Source organism: Hippopotamus amphibius, chromosome 17 (assembly GCF_030028045.1).
Source record: "Hippopotamus amphibius kiboko isolate mHipAmp2 chromosome 17, mHipAmp2.hap2, whole genome shotgun sequence".
Lineage (NCBI taxonomy): Eukaryota > Metazoa > Chordata > Mammalia > Artiodactyla > Hippopotamidae > Hippopotamus > Hippopotamus amphibius.
The window spans coordinates 15,330,117-15,350,717 of record NC_080202.1 but is presented as its reverse complement, the minus strand read 5'-3'; the positions used below and the strand labels follow the sequence as shown (position 1 = coordinate 15,350,717).

At 34.5% G+C, this 20,601-nt stretch overlaps 1 protein-coding gene across 4 annotated transcripts in view; it reads left to right on the top strand.

The window, feature by feature from the left end:
• Window positions 1-20,601, top strand: part of TAOK1 (TAO kinase 1) — a 144,421-nt gene that overhangs the window by 113,999 nt on the left and 9,821 nt on the right. For 3 of the 4 annotated variants that reach the window (XM_057717278.1, XM_057717276.1, XM_057717277.1), the window contains exons 14-19: window positions 2,180-2,416; window positions 4,014-4,142; window positions 7,317-7,520; window positions 9,382-9,621; window positions 13,972-14,184; window positions 15,072-15,254. In XM_057717278.1, coding sequence (XP_057573261.1) covers window positions 2,180-2,416; window positions 4,014-4,142; window positions 7,317-7,520; window positions 9,382-9,621; window positions 13,972-14,184; window positions 15,072-15,254 — 1,206 coding nt within the window. Of the gene's footprint in view, window positions 1-2,179; window positions 2,417-4,013; window positions 4,143-7,316; window positions 7,521-9,381; window positions 9,622-13,971; window positions 14,185-15,071; window positions 15,255-15,570; window positions 15,732-20,601 lie in introns of all 4 variants that reach the window. The other variant, XR_009050109.1, reaches the window with a different exon arrangement.

The window sequence follows — 20,601 nt, the reverse complement described above, 5'->3', positions numbered from 1 at the left end:
CATCAAAGTTCATTCTTTTTTATTACTGCAAATATATTTTCATGTATGAATATACTATAATTTTTAAATCCATTCTCCTGTTGGTGAACACTTGGTTTGATTCCTGTTGGGGCTATTACACGTAAGATTGCTATAAACATTCTTGTACAAGCCTTTATGTGAACATTATGTTTTAATTTCTTTTTGCTAACTACCTAAGAGTAGAATTGCTGAGTCATAGGGTACATATATGTCTAATTTCCTAAAAAAACTGTCAAGTTTTCCAAAATGGTTAGACCATTTCACATACCTGTCAGCAATGTATGAGAGTTCCAGTTGGTCCATGTCCTCTCCAATATTTGGTGTTGTCAGTCTTTTTAGCCTTTCTAGTGGGTGTGAAATGGAATCTCATAGTGGATTTTTTGTTTGTTTGTTTGCATTTCCCTGTGACTAAAGATGTCACCATAATAAGCACCTTTTCATGTGCTTATTGTCTGTTCATATATCTTCTTTAGTGAAGTGTCTCTTCAGGTCTTTTGCCTGGGTTCTTATTCAGATGTTCACGTTTTAAATATTGATTTGTAGTTCTTTGTATAGTCTGGTTACAAGTATTATATCTCATATATACCTCGCAAATGTTTTTTCTTTATCTATAATTTACCTAATCTTTTTCTTACTGTTGTTTTAATGAGGTTAAAATTTTTTAGTTTTTTTCATCAGATTAAACTTTAGTTTTAAATTACAATTTAAACAACCAAATTAAAACATAGGTGAAGGACTTAAATAACATTTCTGCAAAGAATATATACAAATGGCTAACAAGCACATGAAAAGTGCTCAACAGCATTAGTCATTTGGGGAATGCAAATCAAAACCACAGTGAGGTACCACCTCACATCCACTAGGATGGCTGTTAAAAAAAAAGAAAATAACGTGTTGGAGAGAGTGCAGAGAAATTGGAACTCCTGTATATTGCTGGTAGGAATGTAAAATGGTTTAGCTGCTGTGGAAAACAGTTGATGATGCCTCAAAAAGTTAAGCATAGAATTACCACATGACCCGGGCAGTTCTGCGACTAGGTATATACCCAGTAGAATTGAAGGCAGGTACTCAAACAAGTACACATACACACATGTTCACAGCAGCACTATTCACAATATCCAAAAGGTGGAAATAGCACAGATGCTCACCAGTGGATGAAAGGATAAACTAATTATGGTATATGCAACCAATGGAATATTATTTAGCTATAAAAAGGAATGAAATACTAATACATACTATACAACATGGATGAAGCTTGAATGCTAAATTAAAGAAGCCAGACACAAAAGGTCACATATTATATGACTCTAGATAAATCCATAGAGACAGAAAACAGATTGGTGGTTACCAGAAGGGAAGAATGGGGAGCAGCTGCATAACAGGTACACGGTTTTTCTTCTGAGAAAAAATGTTTTGTAACTAGATAGAAGTGGTGGTTGTCTAACATCGTGAATATACTAAATGCTGCTGAGTTGTTCACTTTAAAATGATTAATTTTATATTATGTGAATTTTACCTCAATTAAAAAATTCAGTTTATACATTTTAGTCTTTATAGTCAGTGCTTTTTGTGTCCTGCCCAAGAAATATTTGCCTGCCCTACAGTTACGAAGATATTCCATGTTTTCTTCTACTTTATGATTCTGGATTTTGTGTTTATATCAAATGATTCTTCTCAAATTAATTTTTGTATATCGAATGATGTAGAAGTCAAGGGTTTTGTTTTTGTTTTTATATACAGAGAACTAGTTGTTTAAGAACAATTTGATGATAACACATTTTTTCCTCTTTAAATTAACTTGACTTTTTGGTAGAAAATCAATTGGGTCTATTTCTAGATTTTATTCTGTTCCTTTGATGTATTCAGCCTGTCCTTCCACCAGTTCCACACAGTTTTGACTGCTGAAATGTGTGTCTTTCAGCTTTTTTTCCTCAAGATTGTTTTGGCTATTCTAGGTCCTTCACATTCCAATATAAATTTTAGAACCAGCTTGTCTGTTTCTTTAAAAGATCGCCTGGAAATTTAATTGGAAACTGCTCACTGGAATCTCTTACAGTAATTGTCTACTTGGTTAAATAGTAGAGTGGTCTAAAATGCTTCTGAAATAAAAATGTTTTGCTTAATTTTATTCTTTTCTCTCCATTATTTGTGTGTCTAGGTTACAAGGCAAATGCAAGAACATGAGCAAGACTCTGAGCTTAGAGAACAAATGTCTGGCTATAAGAGAATGAGGCGGCAGCATCAAAAGCAGCTAATGACTCTGGAAAATAAGTTAAAGGCTGAGATGGATGAACATCGCCTCAGATTAGACAAAGATCTAGAAACACAGCGTAACAATTTTGCTGCAGAAATGGAGAAACTTATCAAGAAACATCAGGCTGCTATGGAAAAAGAGGTGGCTGATTCAGCATTATTAATTTATTTACTCTAAATTGTAACCATCTCAGAATTAACCAAGATGGCATTTTGGTGTTAGGATATCTGTTCTCCAGAACCAAGCAACTCAATTGGGGAAGGGGAGAAACATTTGTATAACATGTATGATATCAAGTACTGAGTCTGGGAACCAACAGACGCGGGATTGTTTCCTGACACTGATAGTTTTATAGTATCATGGTGGATAAGTCATGCAACCATTCTAGGCCCTGGGTACCTTGATTATCTGAGGAATTTGTTAGTCACCTATCAATAGGTGATTTAGGTCTCAAAAAATCATTCATGATTCTCTTCTCTGTGTGGTTTTTGGAAACCTTCCTTAACTTCATAGCAGCATTTTAATATCAGAGAATAATTGACGATTACTGTAATATAACAGAGAATGTTAGAGATAATAAAAGAAATTCAGATTAAGATTTAGTCCATTTGTTTATTTACAAATGTGTCATTTTACTATATGATTTAAGTATTTTTTTTAGGATTCTTGTTATATGAAACCTTTTCTTCTAATGTTTTTGATGTCCCATCACTTAAATTTTATTTTGATAGTCACATTTGTCAAGTAAAATGTAAGCTTCTCAGTAACTCTCACACATTACCTAGAAATATGTCTGGCTAGTCCACATTGAGGCATTATTTATTATAGTTACCCTGTTCACCCTTCCCCCCCAAAAATAGAAGAACTACTCTCTCATAAGAGTAGAGAATTTGGCAAAATAATTTATGGAGTAAATAATTATTTGATTTTTTTTTTTTTACATTTTTACTTAATCAGAAATACAAACCTCAGTAATTATTTGATTTTGAAATAATTTGATGAAAGAATGTATAGATATTTAGAATCCTTTGAACATTGGATAGTATTTTTAATAACTTGGTAAGAGGTAGATACCAGCAATATTTAGAAAAACAAATCATGAAACAGGATGTGAAATATGATTACAGATTTATTTTAAATGTATGTATGCATAGAAGAAAGTAGGAAGAGTGTACACCGAAATGTTTATATTGGTTATCTTTGGGTGCTAAAATCATACAAGATTTTTCTTCTTTGTATTTTTCTGTATTTCCTAAGTGATATATAATGAATATGCATTGCATATATAATCAGAAATAAAACAGTATGATACATAATCTAATATTTAACATTTTCATATTAATGTATAAGTTAAAGGTCAGGGTTTAATTTGAAGAGGAGTATATTACATTATTTAATATATGAATCTAAATAAAAGGTCATGATTTAATTATATTTGTGGATAAATATATATTTGTTTTGTTTGGAGGGCATATTCTTGTTAAAATTTTTAAAAGATGAAAACATTTTGACTCTGTAAAAGATCAGCATATTAAAGATGAGTTCCATTTTACTGGTTCTCTGAAATTCAAATAATAAGATGCTAAGTAATACTTGTTAATTTACTGGATATTCTTATTTTGGTAATGCTTATACTGATTTTATGTCCTTAGGGGGAAAAATATCCTAAGTGATATATATTAAACTCTTGCTTTGAATCTACTTAACTAATTTGATCCATTTTTTGAATTTCCCATAGGCTAAAGTGATGGCCAATGAAGAGAAAAAATTTCAGCAACATATTCAGGCCCAACAGAAGAAAGAACTAAACAGCTTTTTGGAGTCCCAGAAAAGGGAATATAAACTACGAAAAGAACAGCTTAAGGAGGTAATCTATTTTATGAAAATTTTCAAGCCAGTTATCTATTTATTTATTTTTATCTATTGATGTTAATTGACTCCAAACCATTAGGATAAATTTTGCTTTTGTTGTTTGTGTCCACTAAATGTATACCAATTTGAATGAAGACATTGATTTTAATCAGTTACTCTTCAACAGAGATCCTCAATTGAGTAGGATCTGAAAAGAATCATCTAAAAATATAACTTATTTTGTTATAATAGCTTTCCTAGGCACTTACTAAATAACTGACTCACTACAAATAAAACACTTGAGCTGTGAAAGGAAACCATACATTTCTTTTTTTGAGAAGTAGACCATACCTTCTTGCTTTTGGTTCAGAAGATTACAATAATTTGTTCATGAGTAAGGATGAGAGGTGTATTTGCTCATCACATTTTCTTTAATAGCAAAACATGCTGATTATTTATTTATGACTTCATGATTTCATATTTATTTGCCCTCCATGTGCTGCATTTTTGAACTTCTTTTAAAAGCAGATGTAGGGACTTCACTGGTGGTCCAGTGGCTATGACTCCATGCTCCCAATGCAGGGGGTCCGGGTCTGATCACTGGTCAGGGAACTAGATCCCACATGCCACAGCTAAGAGTTTGAATGCCACAACTAGGGAAAAAAAAAGTCCCACATGCCGCAACTAAAGGTCCCTCACACCACAGCAAAGATCCCGCATGCCGCAACTAAGACCCGATGCAGCCAAACAAGTAAATAAAATATTTTATAAATAAATAAAAGCAGATGTAGTCTGATTTTGAAGAACTCCTTGAATGTTCCAAGGCAGTTTCTGAGAGGGAATAACCATTCAGAATAGTAGTCAGGACAGAAAAATATGTCTCAATTAGTCTTTTAGTCCATGTAATTAATTATTAGGACACTGATAAGTTAATTGATCTTGATAAAATAATGGTAATATCTTTGCTAGTAATGCTTTTGTTTGTGTAGGAATTAATAATCACTTATGTAAATCTTGTTATGGACATATTGTTGGCACAAAAACTTGCTATATATATACCCTGCCAACTGAGCTTCATTGAAAAGATTTTTCTAACTCTAAAGGGTGTAACCTATAATATATTCCCATGACTGTAATACAAAAGCCAAACTCTATACTGGCACATTGAGTTTGAAAAGATTGTAAATAGGGTTCCCAACTGTAAATAAATATCCAAGAAAATGCAGTTTTACAGATCGTTTCCCAGTGAAATGAGATTTTAGTTTTATGAGTGCATTGCTTTAAATAATCCTTTAAGCATATAACATGTAGTCCAACTAATAAATTCATTTTCTTTTAGAAGCCAAATTTGTGTGTATTTATGTGTGTGTGTTCATTTAAAATAATGATTTTTAGTATAGAGGAAGGGATATACTAGAGTCTTGGTGGGGAAGTTCCCTGGCAAAAGATTTTGAAAAATATACCCAGGTGATTATTTATGTGCCCTGTCTCTTCCCATAGTGTGTGTACACATATACCCTTAAGTTTAGAACTACTAAATTTTTTTTATGTGTTTGAATATCTTATGAACTAAAGTTATAAAGAATTGATCTTTTTCTTAAAAAACAGGGAAAGGACCCTAAGGTTAGTAGTCTTTGAAAAATTATCTTATGTCTAGGAAAGATGGCTGATTTATATCCTGTACAATGTTGTTACTTTTTAGGTTGAAGATATATTAGTATTAATTATCATCCTAGAGTTTGCCTCATTGATTACCTTGTCAGTGTTCTCATCTTGCCCAATATAAATGCATTTTAATATATGGGTAGTTTGTAAGACTATATATATATATTTTTTAATTTTATTGAAGTATAGTTGATTTACAATGTTGTGTTAAATTTCTTCTGTACAGCAAAGTGATTTAGTTCTACATATATATACTCTTCCTCATATTCTTTTCCGTTATGGTTTTTCACGGGATATTGAATATAGTTCCCTGGGCTATGCAGTAGGACCTTATTGTTTGTCCATCCTATATGTAATAGTTTGCATCTGCTGATCCCAAACTCCTAGTCCTTCCCTCCCCCCTGCCACCAACAACCACATGTCTGTTCTCTGTATCTGTGAGTCTGTTTATGTTCATTTGTGTTGTATTTTAGATTCCACATATAAGTGATATCATATGGTATTTGTCTTAATCTTTTTGATGTACTTTTCTTAGTATGATAATCTCTAGGTCCATCCATGTTGCTGCAAAAGGCATTATTTCGTTCTTTTATTTATTTATTTATTTATTTATTGGCTGTGTTGGGTCTTTGTTGCTACACGTGAGCTTTCTCTAGTTGCTGTGAGCGGAGGCTACTCTTTGTTGTGGTGCATGGGCTCCTCATTGTTGTGGCTTCTCTAGTTGTGGAGCATGGGCTCTAGGCGCGTGGGCTTCAGTAGTTGTGGCACATGGGCTCAATAGTTGTGGCTCACGGGCCCTAAAGCGCAGGCGCAGTAGTTGTGGCACACAGGCTTAGTTGCTCTGCAGCATGTAGGATCTTCCTGGAGCAGGGATCGAACCTGTGTCCCTTACATTGGCAGGCGGATTCTTAAACACTGTGCCATCTAGGAAGCCCTAAGGTAATATTTTAAATGCTATAGAAAAGCACTGGTGTTGATTTGTTTAGTGGTTACTAATGCTGAATATTAAATACCATTCATAAAGAGGGTCTCTATTCTCCCATGGTTTTGTTAATTTTCCATTTAATTTCTAATTCTTTTATATTGACTCTATCCATAATTTTGCCCAAAACTCAATATTTAGAGTGTCAGAAGCCAAGAAGTGACACGTTAGATGTATTTTGCCCTGCTTCTTAATTCATATAAATGATTTTTACCTGAAAGCACTGCCTTTTGTCTCTTCTTGTGTTTTACTTCATTTACCAATATTGTACGCTTTTAGAGCTAGGAACCATCATAAATGTAGCTGTGTAAAGCTAAAAGGTATGCATGTTTTCTAGCATACATTGTTCTTTTCCTGTCCTACTTCGCAGGTAACTCAAGAAAAGGAAAGTATTACCTGCCTCCTTAAGATCATTTCCCTGCCTTGAGCATTAGAAAGGACACAAAATTAAGTACTTTTATTTAAATGTACCAAATACCAGATGATATATTCATGCAGTTGATTTTTATGTATTTTGAACTGAGTTGTTTTTTATGTTGCCAGGAGCTGAATGAAAATCAGAGCACCCCAAAAAAAGAAAAACAGGAGTGGCTTTCAAAGCAGAAGGAGAATATACAGCATTTCCAAGCAGAAGAAGAGGCTAATCTTCTACGGCGTCAGAGACAATACCTAGAGCTGGAATGCCGTCGCTTCAAGAGAAGAATGTTACTTGGGCGCCATAACTTAGAGCAGGACCTTGTCAGGGAGGTACGTTTGAAACCAGAATCTTTCCTGAGAATATGTTAGTCACTTGCTTGCCTCAGGGCCTTTGCACTTGGACCTCCCTCAGCTTTAATTCTTCTTCCTGAAATTATCTACATGCCTTGCTTCTTCCCTTTGTGTCTCTCTTCAGATACTGCCTCCTCAGAAATGCCTTCCCTGATGTCCAAATCCTTCTTCTTCTTTAAATGTTCTTCTTTGCACTTCTGTCTTACACATACACACACTTTTTGGGGGGAAGTTTCTCTTCCTGCCTAGAATGGAAATTTTGTGAAGTCACTGGTTTTGTTCCAGTCTTTATATCTGCCTAGTGTCTGGCCCATAGTAGGTATTCAATAAATATTTATTAAATAAATATTAAATCTATGAATGAGAGAGGTGTTAATTTTTAAATATGATAAAATTAATTGGATGATTTATGCCTTTTGATCTGAAATGGGTGCCATAAAGTATGTGTTAACCATTTAACACATTTTTTATGATCCTGTAGTTATTAATTGGGCAAATGTAGAAACTCCTATGCCAGTGAAAACAAATAGTATCAGGGATACCTGTGAGCACAGATTAATTTATTTCCAAGAATGGCTTAAAGTAAACTTCAAGTATAGCATAATTGTTCAAATTCACTAATAATTAAATTTAAATTAAAACAGTTGCACAATTAAATAACAGTTTGAAACATTGAATCCTAGTAGTGGCATTGGGAAATGTGCACTGTTGATAAGAGTATAAATTGATACAGCCCTTTTGGAGCATATATGCTTTTACCTATCAAATCCACATCTAGAACTCTATCCTAAGAAAATAATAACATGATTATATGATGCATCACACATAAACATTTAATGAAAAGTTGTTTATAAAACAAAAAATGGAAAATTATGGTATTGCAAAGCAGAAGCTTACTATGAAACTTAAAAAAAAAAAAACGAAGACCTGTATATACTTATCTGATCTGGATATGTGTCCATTATATTGTTAGGTGAAGAAAGCACATTACATGCCTGTAATGTATACTGTCATTCAGTTTTTAAAACTGTATGTTTTTGTATAATAGATGTTTCACAATAAGCATGGGGAAGGTTGGAAAGTATTTGTACCAAACTGTTGGCCTCTGGAGAAAGGGTTTGCAGGAGGGCAAAGGGGGCAGGTTTGACACGTGTGTGTGTGTGTGTGTGTGTGTGTGTGTGTGTGTGTGTGTGTGTGTGTGTGTGTTTTACACTTGTCCTTTTTACTCTGAAAATAATTAGAACGTTTATTGAGCAGCATGTACTAGGTATTGTTCTGTGAGCTTCCCATTTATGAACTCATTTCATCCCCACATTAAATCTGTGAAATAGCTATATTATTATCTCCATTTGAAAAGTGGTGAAACTGAAGCACAGAGAGTTTAAATAATTAACCCAAGGACTTAGTGCTCGTAGGTAGCAGAGCCAGGTCCTTGTTCTTATCCACTACGCTATGGTGGGGCCACTGCACGTAATAGAACTGAATAGAATACTCTAAAGAAAATTCAAAGAATGGCTTAGGAGTGCTTTTTAAATATACAATTGGGAAACAATAAAGGAAGGAAAGAAATGTCTCATATTAAGCCTACTGAGATAGATTTGATATGTCTTAAGCTTATTGCATAAAAATAGTATTAATGAATAGGAAATTAATAAAATAAGGAAATTTGTGCTACTCATTGCCCATTTACTACAGTAAGGGTCATAAAATCTAATATTTACCATGCAGTCATTGAATCTGAGGGTTACATCTATTTCCTGGTTAATCTATTTCTTAGGATTTTTTTTCCTGGCATTGTACAGCAATAAATTATACCTTTGTCTTTTGTGTTATGGATTAGGAGTTAAATAAAAGGCAGACCCAGAAGGACTTAGAGCATGCCATGCTGCTGCGACAGCATGAATCCATGCAAGAACTGGAGTTCCGCCACCTCAACACAATTCAGAAGATGCGCTGTGAGTTGATCAGATTGCAGCATCAAACTGAGCTCACTAATCAGCTGGAATATAATAAACGAAGAGAACGAGAACTAAGGCGAAAGCATGTTATGGAGGTTCGACAACAGCCTAAGAGTCTGAAGGTACCTCTGGCCTAAGCTTGTTGATCAAGGGGAAAAGAGATAAAAGGCATCCATATAAGCAGTAAAAGTCTCAAACAGAAGTCTCTCCTAAAGAAATTGAATAAGCTTTTTTTCTTTTCACTTTAAGCATGTTCGGTTAGTTTTAACATGGAGTGTCTGTAGCTACAGACTTTTGCTCGTGTATTTCTCAGTAGAGTACCAAAAAAATTTTAACTATGGAAAATGCCATAAATAAGAATGTACCCAAATGTCCAATGCTGACATTACAGTCTCCATGTCAACATGCTAATCTTTCGGCTTCTCTTTATTGTTCCAGTTAATACAGTTTTAGAATCTTATTTGTTCTAAATGTGATTTGTATCCAAAAAAGACAGTAAGTTCCTAATCAGTACAGAAGCCAGTGAGTGAAAAAATGCCTTTTTACCCCCTCTCCCTTTATTGTCTGAGCTCATCTTAAGAGGAATAGTGGAATCATTACAGTGTTACTCCCATTCTGCTTATTTTCTTTATGCGTTTGGTAGTGTAGATGAGACCATGGCATGGATAGTTGGGGTATATATTTTTTAATTAGCATGTCAGAGTGGAGCAAATTGTTATCTGCCCTCCCCCAAACAAATAAGGAAAGACAAGTATTGGTGATAATATGTAATACCAAAGGAGTTTAAATCTTATATTTGCTTTGTATAGAGGAGTTCATTCACATGGTATGAAATTCAAAAGACACCAAAGTATTATAAAGGTAAAGGTTTCCATCTCCTTCCTTGTCCCTCTGGCCACCTTGTCCAGCCTCCACCACCAAATTTAACCATAGTTTAACAATTCCAATAAATTTTTCAATTTTATAACTTGTAATAAATATTTGAAAGAGGGTTATCATATGAATCTTAATAAAAACAAGAACCACTCATAATATAGGCTCTCATCCATGGTAGTACCTCAGTTAATCTGTACGTGTCTTCACATTTTAAGCTTTATTTACATCCAGTAAGGCCCAGGTCCCACAGTACATTTTCTTTTAAAACCCTACCCCCCTTTAAAAACTATGTAATAATTAAGCTATAAAGTGGTTCTTGGTCTTATCTGAATAACTGTCCTGGAACGAAGTGAAATTCATTCACAAGGGTAATCTGTGTCAAAATCTAGAAGCTATACCACATGCAGTGGTATCTCTTGATTCCCACACACCTCCATTCAAACAAGCTGTCCTGAACAAAGTGCAGAAGCAAAGTTAAGATGTTTTTACCCTTTCCTTGTGAACCTGAATAAAATTTCACTTTGTTTTCAGAACAGCTAATTAACATCATTTACAGAGTAGCTTATGTTGACTACTCATATAGTCTTCATTAGTCATTCATTGCTTAGAAAATTGGAATTCATAATGATTTTTCAGATTTATTTTGTTTTTGTAGTGGAGAGGTGTATACTCTTTCAGCTATAGAATAGACAATTTCCCACCAAAAGATTAGTTAAATAACATGTCTGTGAAATTAAAAATGGTTTTAAAGTCAGCAGCACCCAGAAGTAAACCAAACTGAAAGCTTGTTAGTTTTCTATAGTCATACCATAAATTTGATATGATTGCATTTCTGTAGGGCTTGGCATAGAGTTGTTTGATGTTTAACCATTCCATTCTGTTTCTTGTTAATTGCCTTTTCAGTTTGAAAGTTTGTAAATACTAGTGTGATCTTCACAGATACTATACAAAAAGTCAGGCAAAAAATGTTTCACAGTTATAGTCAGACTTTGAATAGAATGTCTCCTTCAGATGACAAATTGAGCTCAAGATTTTCCATAAAATAGATTGTTCTGTTACTTTATTAGGAAAGAAAATCACCATGTTCCTCTAGTTATGTATTTCTGTCTACTTACTCAATTTGAACAAAACTGACTTGATTTTAACAGCAAGTTATCCCATTTTCATTTACCTAAGTAATAGTCACCTCTTCCAACTTTCTCCAGAACTTTAAAGGGAGGTAGGGGGACCTCAGTTTTAGCACTTAACATAATTTGACTAGGATTTGGGGGTGGGGGATTGTAGTACTATGTCTTTGGAATGGGTTGGATATACACGTGCTCTGCTGTTTCTTCATTTGCCATCCAGATCATGTTTTCTCAGTGATAAATTAGTAGAAACAACTGTAACTTACATTCATCTTGCTTTCACGTGAGTCAAACATTGAAGGATATAGTTTATTTTTGGTATAGGTATTACTCTTCTTATAGAAGAAACATTTTTCAAGGAGTTTTTTTTCTAATTAGTTATGTAGAATGATTATAGTTTTCTTGGCACAGTATTTTAAAAATAAAGACTGTTAAAAGAATAGAGGCTGTTATACAGAGTTAGAAGAGAATGTCTAAATGTCATTGTGCCGTTCCTGGCTAACGTGGAAGAATTTTGTTAACCAAGGACAGTATTTAAGAGTAGTGCCGCTGGGACTTCCTTGGCGGTCCAGTGGTCAAGACTTCACCTTCCAATGCAGGGGCTGTGGGTTTGATCCCTGGTGGGGGAGCTAAGATCCCACACACCTCACAGCCAAAAAACCAAAATATAAATCAGAAGCAAGATTGTAACAAGTTCAGTAAAGACTTTTAAAATGATCCACATCAAAAAAAGAAGAAAAAAATTGTGGTGCCATTAAACATGGCTAAACTATGAGTTTCTCTTTTTCTAGCTAGACATTTTTTGACCCTTCACAAGGTGACTATAACTTAGTGCCTTGGTTGGTGTAAAATATGGACAGGGTATATTTGATATTGTAGTATTTATTGGCAGAAGTGGTGGAGAGAATGAACTATTTCCTTGACAAGTGTGTTGCTTTGGTTGTATGTACATTTGTTGTACACTGAATCAACCAATCAATATCTGGCAGTGTTTATATTAAGGTAAAATAATTTCAGCTACAGCTCCTGCCTTAGTATAGTACATAAGTAAATTCTCACTTGTAGGCTTGAACAATATACCTTATAGAAATATTGGATTGGCCAAAAAGTTCGTTCGGGTGTTTCGTGTTTCATCAGATGTTTGGAAAAACCCAGATGAACTTCTTGGCCAACCCAGTATCGCATTTTTTCAAATTTTGTTCAGGCTTGAGTTCATAGAAATAACTAACCTGTAATTAACAAAAAACTAAAGCCAAACCCAGTTTGTCTCTGAACTCATTGTTTTATCTCCAAAATGTTTATGTAGTTGATGTTTGTCATCACCACCTCAGGGAGGGTTGCCCTCTCCTTTGCTCCGTAACTTGTTTGACCTTTGAAAGATTTGTTAACTTGGCTGACTTGTTAGGTTTTTGCTTGTGGTGTTAAAGAGTAAACCTTTACTAAGTATGTTCCCTTAAGGAAAAGACAATTATAATAACAATATTAGTCAGTTACTGATATCCTGCTTTTGTGGGGTCTGTCAGACTATGTAGTTGGAGTTGAGATTTTCATTAAAAGAAATTGGACCAGGGACTTCCCTGGTGGCGCAGTGGTTAGGACTCCGTGCTCCCTATGCAGGGAGCCCGAGTTCGATCCCTGGTCAGGAAACTAGATCCCACATGCATGCTGCAACTAAGAGTTTGCATGCTACAACTAAGAGTTTGCATGCCACAACTAAGGAGGCTGCCTGCTGCAACTGGAACCCAGCGCAACCAAATAAGTGAATAAATAAATAATAAAAATAAAATAAAATAAATTGGACCAATTGTCTCAGATAAGGAACAATAATTATTACTATTTTCTGCCTCAGAGATTGGATAAAATATTGTCTGGCCAATAAACAACTTTTATATCTACTACACGTAATACATGAGAAGAAATGTAATTTTCTGTCATCAATATACACAGTAATCAAAGTTAATTTTAATATTTACTTGTGGGACTTCCCTGGCAGTCCACGGGTTAAGACTTTGCCTTCTAATGCAGGGAGTATGGGTTCGATCCCTGGTCAAGGAGCTAACATCCCACATGCCTCGGGCCAAAAAACCAAAACACAGAACAGAAGCTATGTTGTAACAAATTCAATAAAGACTTTAAAAATGGTCCATGTCAAAAAAAATCGTAAAAAAAATTACTTGTAACTAAATTTACTAGTAAAATAATGAGTATTACTTGAAGTCCTATGAAAAATATAGTCTTTGATATTCTAATGTTTTAAATTAGAGCTTTTGTTACAAAAATACATAGACTCTAATGGTTTGACCTAATAGGCCAAGTGGAAAAGTACTACACGTGCAAACTTATGATCTGACCTTTTTGTTTTTCCTCTCCCTTTCTTCTAGTAGCCTTTATTTTCATGTAAGTATAGGGTATACCAAATGCCATATGTTAAAAATTACATCTTTTTTTTTTTTTTTTTTTCATTCCCAGTCTAAAGAACTCCAAATAAAAAAGCAGTTTCAGGACACCTGCAAAATCCAAACCAGACAGTACAAAGCATTAAGAAATCACCTGCTGGAGACTACACCAAAGAGTGAGCACAAAGCTGTTCTGAAACGGCTCAAGGAGGAGCAGACCCGGAAGTTAGCCATCTTGGCTGAGCAGTATGACCACAGCATTAATGAAATGCTGTCCACACAAGCTGTGAGTTTGTTTTATTTAGGCAAAACAAATTGAGTGCCCCTTTCCTTCCACCACCTGCATGAAATCCCAGCAATTAAAATACTGTTTGGAATTGATAGCTCTCCTACAGCTTGGGGAATGGTGATTGTCTGTATTTTTCCTGTTCTCTGCATTGCTTGGAAGTAGGCATGATTTATATAGAATTCTCATTGATACATTTAGTCATGAGGTTTTAAATAGGCTCTCTGCCAGTCCCTCTCAAGTGTTTTAGCACATATCCCAACAGTACAGCAAGATTAGAGCAGCAGCTTTGTTAAGCAGTGGGCAAAAAGTAGTATTGGGAATCCAAATGGTCACATTATAGTGAAGGCAAATATAAAATATTTTCTGTATAAATTTTGCAAACTTTTTCTTAAAAGGCCAGATAGTAAATATTTTAGGGTTTTGGGCCAGGATACAAAATTAAGGATAATTATTTGGGTACTTATATAGCCATTTAAAATATAAAAACCATTCTTAACTAGTGGACTATAGAATTAATTAATTAATTAAAACAGGCAGCTATCCAGATTTGGTCAGGAGGCTGTAGTTTGGTAGTCCCTGTTAAGTAGTTATTTCCATTGCAGAGAAGAGATTCAGAGTCTTATATCACCTAATCAGATTCTAGGTTTTTCTTAAGAAAAATGCGATTATCCAGGCATCCTCCAAATAGCTTATGATGGCTTTTATTTTCATATTACCATCATTGGTTACTGTGCCTTCCTTTTTCAGAGATGTTTACTCCTAGATACAAGAGAGAACAATTGTGTATCCCACAAAAGAGTAGTCTGTCTTTTCTCACACCTCTTTTCCATAGGTCATTAATGAATAGCTCACAGTAGGATATATCTGGTTTTTTTCTCTTTCAGCTGCGTTTGGATGAAGCACAGGAAGCAGAGTGCCAGGTTTTGAAGATGCAGCTGCAGCAGGAACTGGAGCTGTTAAATGCGTATCAGAGCAAAATCAAGATGCAAGCTGAGGCACAGCATGATCGAGAGCTTCGGGAACTTGAACAGAGGGTCTCCCTCCGCAGGGCACTCTTAGAACAAAAGGTATACATAATAGAAGGAAGTTAATTGTGCTAGTATTTGCTTTCATCAGAAACATTTTATAAGTACATTTTCATATTGACAGAGGTGGCATTAGATTGTTTTCACCATACCATATTTTCCTTAATTCTAGTTTTGGTAATGTTTTTCTTTAAAATTATTGATTCAGTAATGAACCTTGTAATTAAAGAATTCTAAAGATCAGGGGAAGATAATTAAGTAGTAATTGTTAGAGGAAGGATATGATGTTATGTGAAGACAGTTGAATTGTGAGAGAGTAGCGCTGGCTCCATGTTCCTCACTTTTTTTGTGTACCTAGCTCTACCTAAAGAGGTTGGAGAAAAACTTGGATAGTGAAGAAAAAGAACTTTAGTAATTGCCTGAGAGAGTCAGGGGCAAAGGATCTGGAATGCATACTTTACTCTTATATCCTGGGCCTGGAACTATACAGATTGGTGGAAGAGTACTAGGGGACAGAAGGTAAAACCAGTTCTACATAAGCTGAAAATGTTGCTTCTAGATGTATCTTTTCTCTCTCTCTCTTTTTTTTTTAACTTATTCTTTGTCAGATATGTTAGAGAATAGAACTAAAATCCTCAAATTCATTTCCATCCTTTAAGGTATGATAGGTTTGTGTGTTTTGGGGAAAAGCTGATGGGCAGAAGTTTTTAGATTTTGAAAGCTAAAGAGGAAAGTTTTGTCATGAGAAGTAGTAGAATATAATTATATCCAGGTTTCAGAGCTATGTTCCAGAATTCCTGAGCCCTAAGTTCCCAACAGGTGATAGTCTTAGGTCCATTGATCCGTTGTATGTTAGTACTTGCCTAACTTATTAAAAGTTGTCATGGTTTCAGGGCCATGCTCCATAGACTTGCCTCTGTTTCCTGAAGTTTTTGTGATAAAAATAGAATGCCTTATTAAATTAAATATATTCTTAAAAAACCCACCTAAATAAGATGTTACTCTTTTTGGCACAGCTCTTATTACTGGCTTCTTCAGGAGGTACTTGCCTCTAAAAATTATCTCACTTATGTTTCTCATTCAAGATGGGAAAGATAGAAACGTGAATTTTGAGAAAAATCTAGTTTGTCCAATGTACAGATTTCATAAATCTGATTCCAGCTTGCTTATTAAAATTCAGTCTAAAGTACTGTCTCTTGGGACTTCCCTGGTAGCCCAGTGGGTTAAGACTTTGAGTTCCCGTTGTGGGGGGCCCGGGTTCAATCCCTGCTTGGGGAACTAGATCCCTCATGCATGCAACTAAGAAGTCCGCATGCTGCGGCTGAGACCTGGCACAGCCAAAATAAACAAATAAATAAATATTAAATAAAGTGTTGTCTCTAATGCTTCAAAAAATTATCACTAAAGTGAAAACTCCCTATAGGGGGTTGTTGGTATTATTTACAGTCAGCACCCCCCCTCCCCCCAATACCTGTGGGTTCTGCATCCATGGATTCAACTAACCTCCAACTGAAAGTATTTGGGGGAAAGAAAATTCCAGAAAGCTCCAAAAAGCAAAGCTGCAGTTTGCCACAAGCCTCAGCAACTATTTATGTAGCATTCGCATTGTATAGGGTATTATAAGTAATCTAGAGATGATTTAAAGTATGGGGGTATGTATGTAGCTTATATGCAAATATTACACTATTTTATATAAGGGACTTGAGCATCCTCAGATTTTGGTATCTGAGGGATGGTACTGGAACCCTTCCCCCAAGGATACTGGGGTAGGACTGTGTGCTTGTATTTTTAGCTCCACCTAGTGGTTCATCGTTTGTGCTGATTAGTGTCTTAGGTACAATCTTATTTCAATATATAAACTAAGCCTGCATGTTCTACAGAGCCTAGTAAAATGTGGGCATAAAACTGATACATATTGGTGAAGGTGCATTGGCACTCCCGTGCATTGTTAATGCATTTTGCAAAGCTATTTGGAAGTATATATTGAGCTTTGGAAATGTTAAGTATTTAAGATTTTGAGAATGTATTCCAAGGAAAAGAAATCCAAATATAGGAAAAACAAGATGCATAAATATGATAATTATAGCATACTTTATAATGGTTTAAAATACATAACCATCTAAAATAGAGATATAACTAATTATGGCTAAGCCACTTAATGAAATGTTATTCAGCTGTTTAAATGATGGCTACAAAGACAGTATTAATACAGAAAAATGCTTATGATGGGTTGAATAAAATAAAAAAGACAAATCACACTTGAATTGGAGTAATGCCAGTAGTGGCTATAGCAATATGATAGAATGGTTTGTTTTTCTATTTTACTTTTTGTGGTTGGGGGGTGGGGACATACCATGCAGCATGCAGGATCTTAGTTCCCTGACCAGGTATTGAACCCCTGCAGTGGAAGCACAGAGTCCTAACCACTGGACTGCTGGGGAATTCCCTCTGTGTTACTGTTTGTAATGTGGTTTATATTACTTTGATAATGGAAGATACATAAAATTATTTAGTATGACAAATAATAAAGGAACAGTAGGGTGATAAATCTATAGTGCTCTGAGTTGCTACTTGATTTTTAGGGCTAATATTTACATTTCAGTTGAAGTGCATGACTGTAAAGCAGTTTGGGGTCAGTTGGCAGCTGCCGAGGCCAGGTACCCTCTCTAGAGAAATCTGAAAAATCTTAACAGCTATATTTTCTGCACTTTGCTCTTACTGGTTGTACAGATAAGAAACAGTCATCTGAAAATAAATAGAGGTGGAATCAGAGTGAATATTAGTTGTTCCATGATGAAAAATTCTCTTTGAAGATTGCTTTAATCTCTAAATGAACCAAGAGTTGTTCCTTTAGGTTGAGGCACCAAGAAAGTAAAAGTAAGCTTCACTTGACTCACATAAGGTCCTTTTACGACTTTTCTCATATTTCATTTACATTAAAATTTCAGCAAAATGACAACATAACTATAAATGTTAAAATTCCCTATGAATTTTTTTTAATTTTTGTTTTGTATTGGAGATACCCTGATTCCCTGTGAATTTTATATGTGCATGAAAAGTGGCAGTATTTCCAAAAGTATAAATGTTTTCATTTTTTGGTTTTATCATTTCAATTGATTTTCTTTCAGTATTTCACTTAGTATCAACAAACATGGTTGGTAGTTTTTATATAAGAATTTACGACTGGGACATCTTACAGGATCTTTGTGGAACTGAAAACATTCACACAAAAATATTACATTTGATTTCAAAGAAGATAGGTTGGGAGAGCCTCTCAAAAGTCTTAATTATGGTAACTTTTATCTACCCAGTGAAACCACCTTTCTAATCTGTAGTAATAAATAACATGTTTTAAAAGAAATGGGGATTAATGTTAACCTATCACAAATTTTAGGTTTTATTTTTGTTTAATTGATAATGTTCTGAGTTTCTTGAATGGCAGAACTAATCAGCAAACAAAATTGAAGCAATGCTTACTTGATAAAAGGTTAATAAGTATTAATGTGTTTAATACTTTTATCCTGAGTTTCCTTCAGATTATATGCAAGGAATTCAGATCAGTTACATGCTAAGTGCTTTCCCATCATTTATTAGATCCTTCAAATTAAAATAAATGCTTTTAAGTAAATGGATTCAAAATTTTTTTACCTATAAAATACTTAAAAGAAAAAAATTGAAGTTCTTTGAATCCTTAGAGATAAATAAGATTAATTCCAAAGAACTGGGTATTTTATATATAGATATTAAAAGAGTGGAAAATTATTTTATAAATGCACAATCATTTTTAAAACCTGGCAAATATAGAGAAACATAAATAGAAATTAAAATGTCCTTATTTCTCCCGCTCAGAAATCACTGCAGTTAACAATTTGATGTCTTTCCCTCACAAGAGGCATTCTTGTTTAATCTAAGTTCTTCAATTTTCAAGTGAATGGTCCCCTCTAAACCTCTGTAACACTAGTTGGAACTTTCAATAACTTTCAAACTCTTCTTACTGGAGTCCATCTGGCCGATTTGTAATTCTCCAAACCTTATTTTTACCATTTTACCACGTTCTCTCTGCTGAAAACATTTTTCCCTCCCCTGTCTTCCTGGTAAACTTTTATTCTTCCTTCAGAATCCAGTCTCTGCTACCTCCTCTAAGAAGACTTCTTTGCCCTACTCTCTGTCCCCTGTGGAGTGAATCACTCCATCCCTTAGTATTTCTGCTATAGTTTATAAATCTATTATTATGTCTTATCACATTCTAATGTAATTTTTATTTGCATGTGTTTCCCATGCTAAACTGTGTTTTTTTTTTTAAGGGCACTTAAAAAAATTGATACGTAGAAAGTAAACATTTATTGAGCTAGATTTCTGCACATAGTAATGAGTAGTGGCTTAAGTTCTCAGATATCTTGAAATGTGCTCCTTTACAAATTCTCTTTATTTCCTATCTTTTAAAAACTTTTTTTCATGGAAATTTTCAAACATATACAAAAGTAGGAAGAATTAGTACAATGAAATTCCAAGTACTCATCACCCAGCTTCAGCAGTTATCAGTATTTTGCTAATTTTTTATCTATTTCACCCCACCCCCACCCCCGCTACACACATGTGCGCGCGCGTGGACGCGCGCGCGCGCGCGCACACACACACACACACACACACACACACACACACACACACACACACACACACACAAGCTTTTTGCAGGACAGAACGGTTGAAGGGAAGAATGTCTGGGGTATTTTAAAGCAAATTCTAGCATAGCATCATTTCACTCCTAAATATAGATAAGGTTTAATATAATCGTAATTCATCATAATACTTATTGAAATTGATAATACAATTTAAATATTACCTCATACTCAGTCCATGCCTAAATTTCTCCTTTTATCTCAGAAATGTCTTCTTTAAGTTGGGTTATTTGGATTGGGGCCCAAATAAGGTCCAGACATTGCTTTGGTTAATTGTCTTTTAAGTCAGTTAGTCTATATAATAGAACCCTCTCCCTGTCACTTTTTTTTCTTTTTCCCATTTGAATTGGATCATTTGTTCTGTAGGAATTCTCACATTCTGGATTTGGCTGATTGCGTCCTCATGGTGTCATTTAATGTATTCTTCTCTCTTTTACTTTATATTTCCTGTGAACTGTTAATCAGATCCAGAGGCATGATTATATTTAGAGATACATAATGTGTAGCTGTCCCCTTTTTAACTGATATTAATATTAATCAGTCGATTTAGGCAGTTGTCATTTTGATCAGTCATAAAGTTCTCCATCAACTTTTTTTTCAGTCTATTAAGTTTACTTATTATGAATTACTTTACATTTTAAAAAATATATGTGTAGTCAACTACATTTATTTGTAATACCTTCCAGTTTTCCAAAACTGATTATGATGGC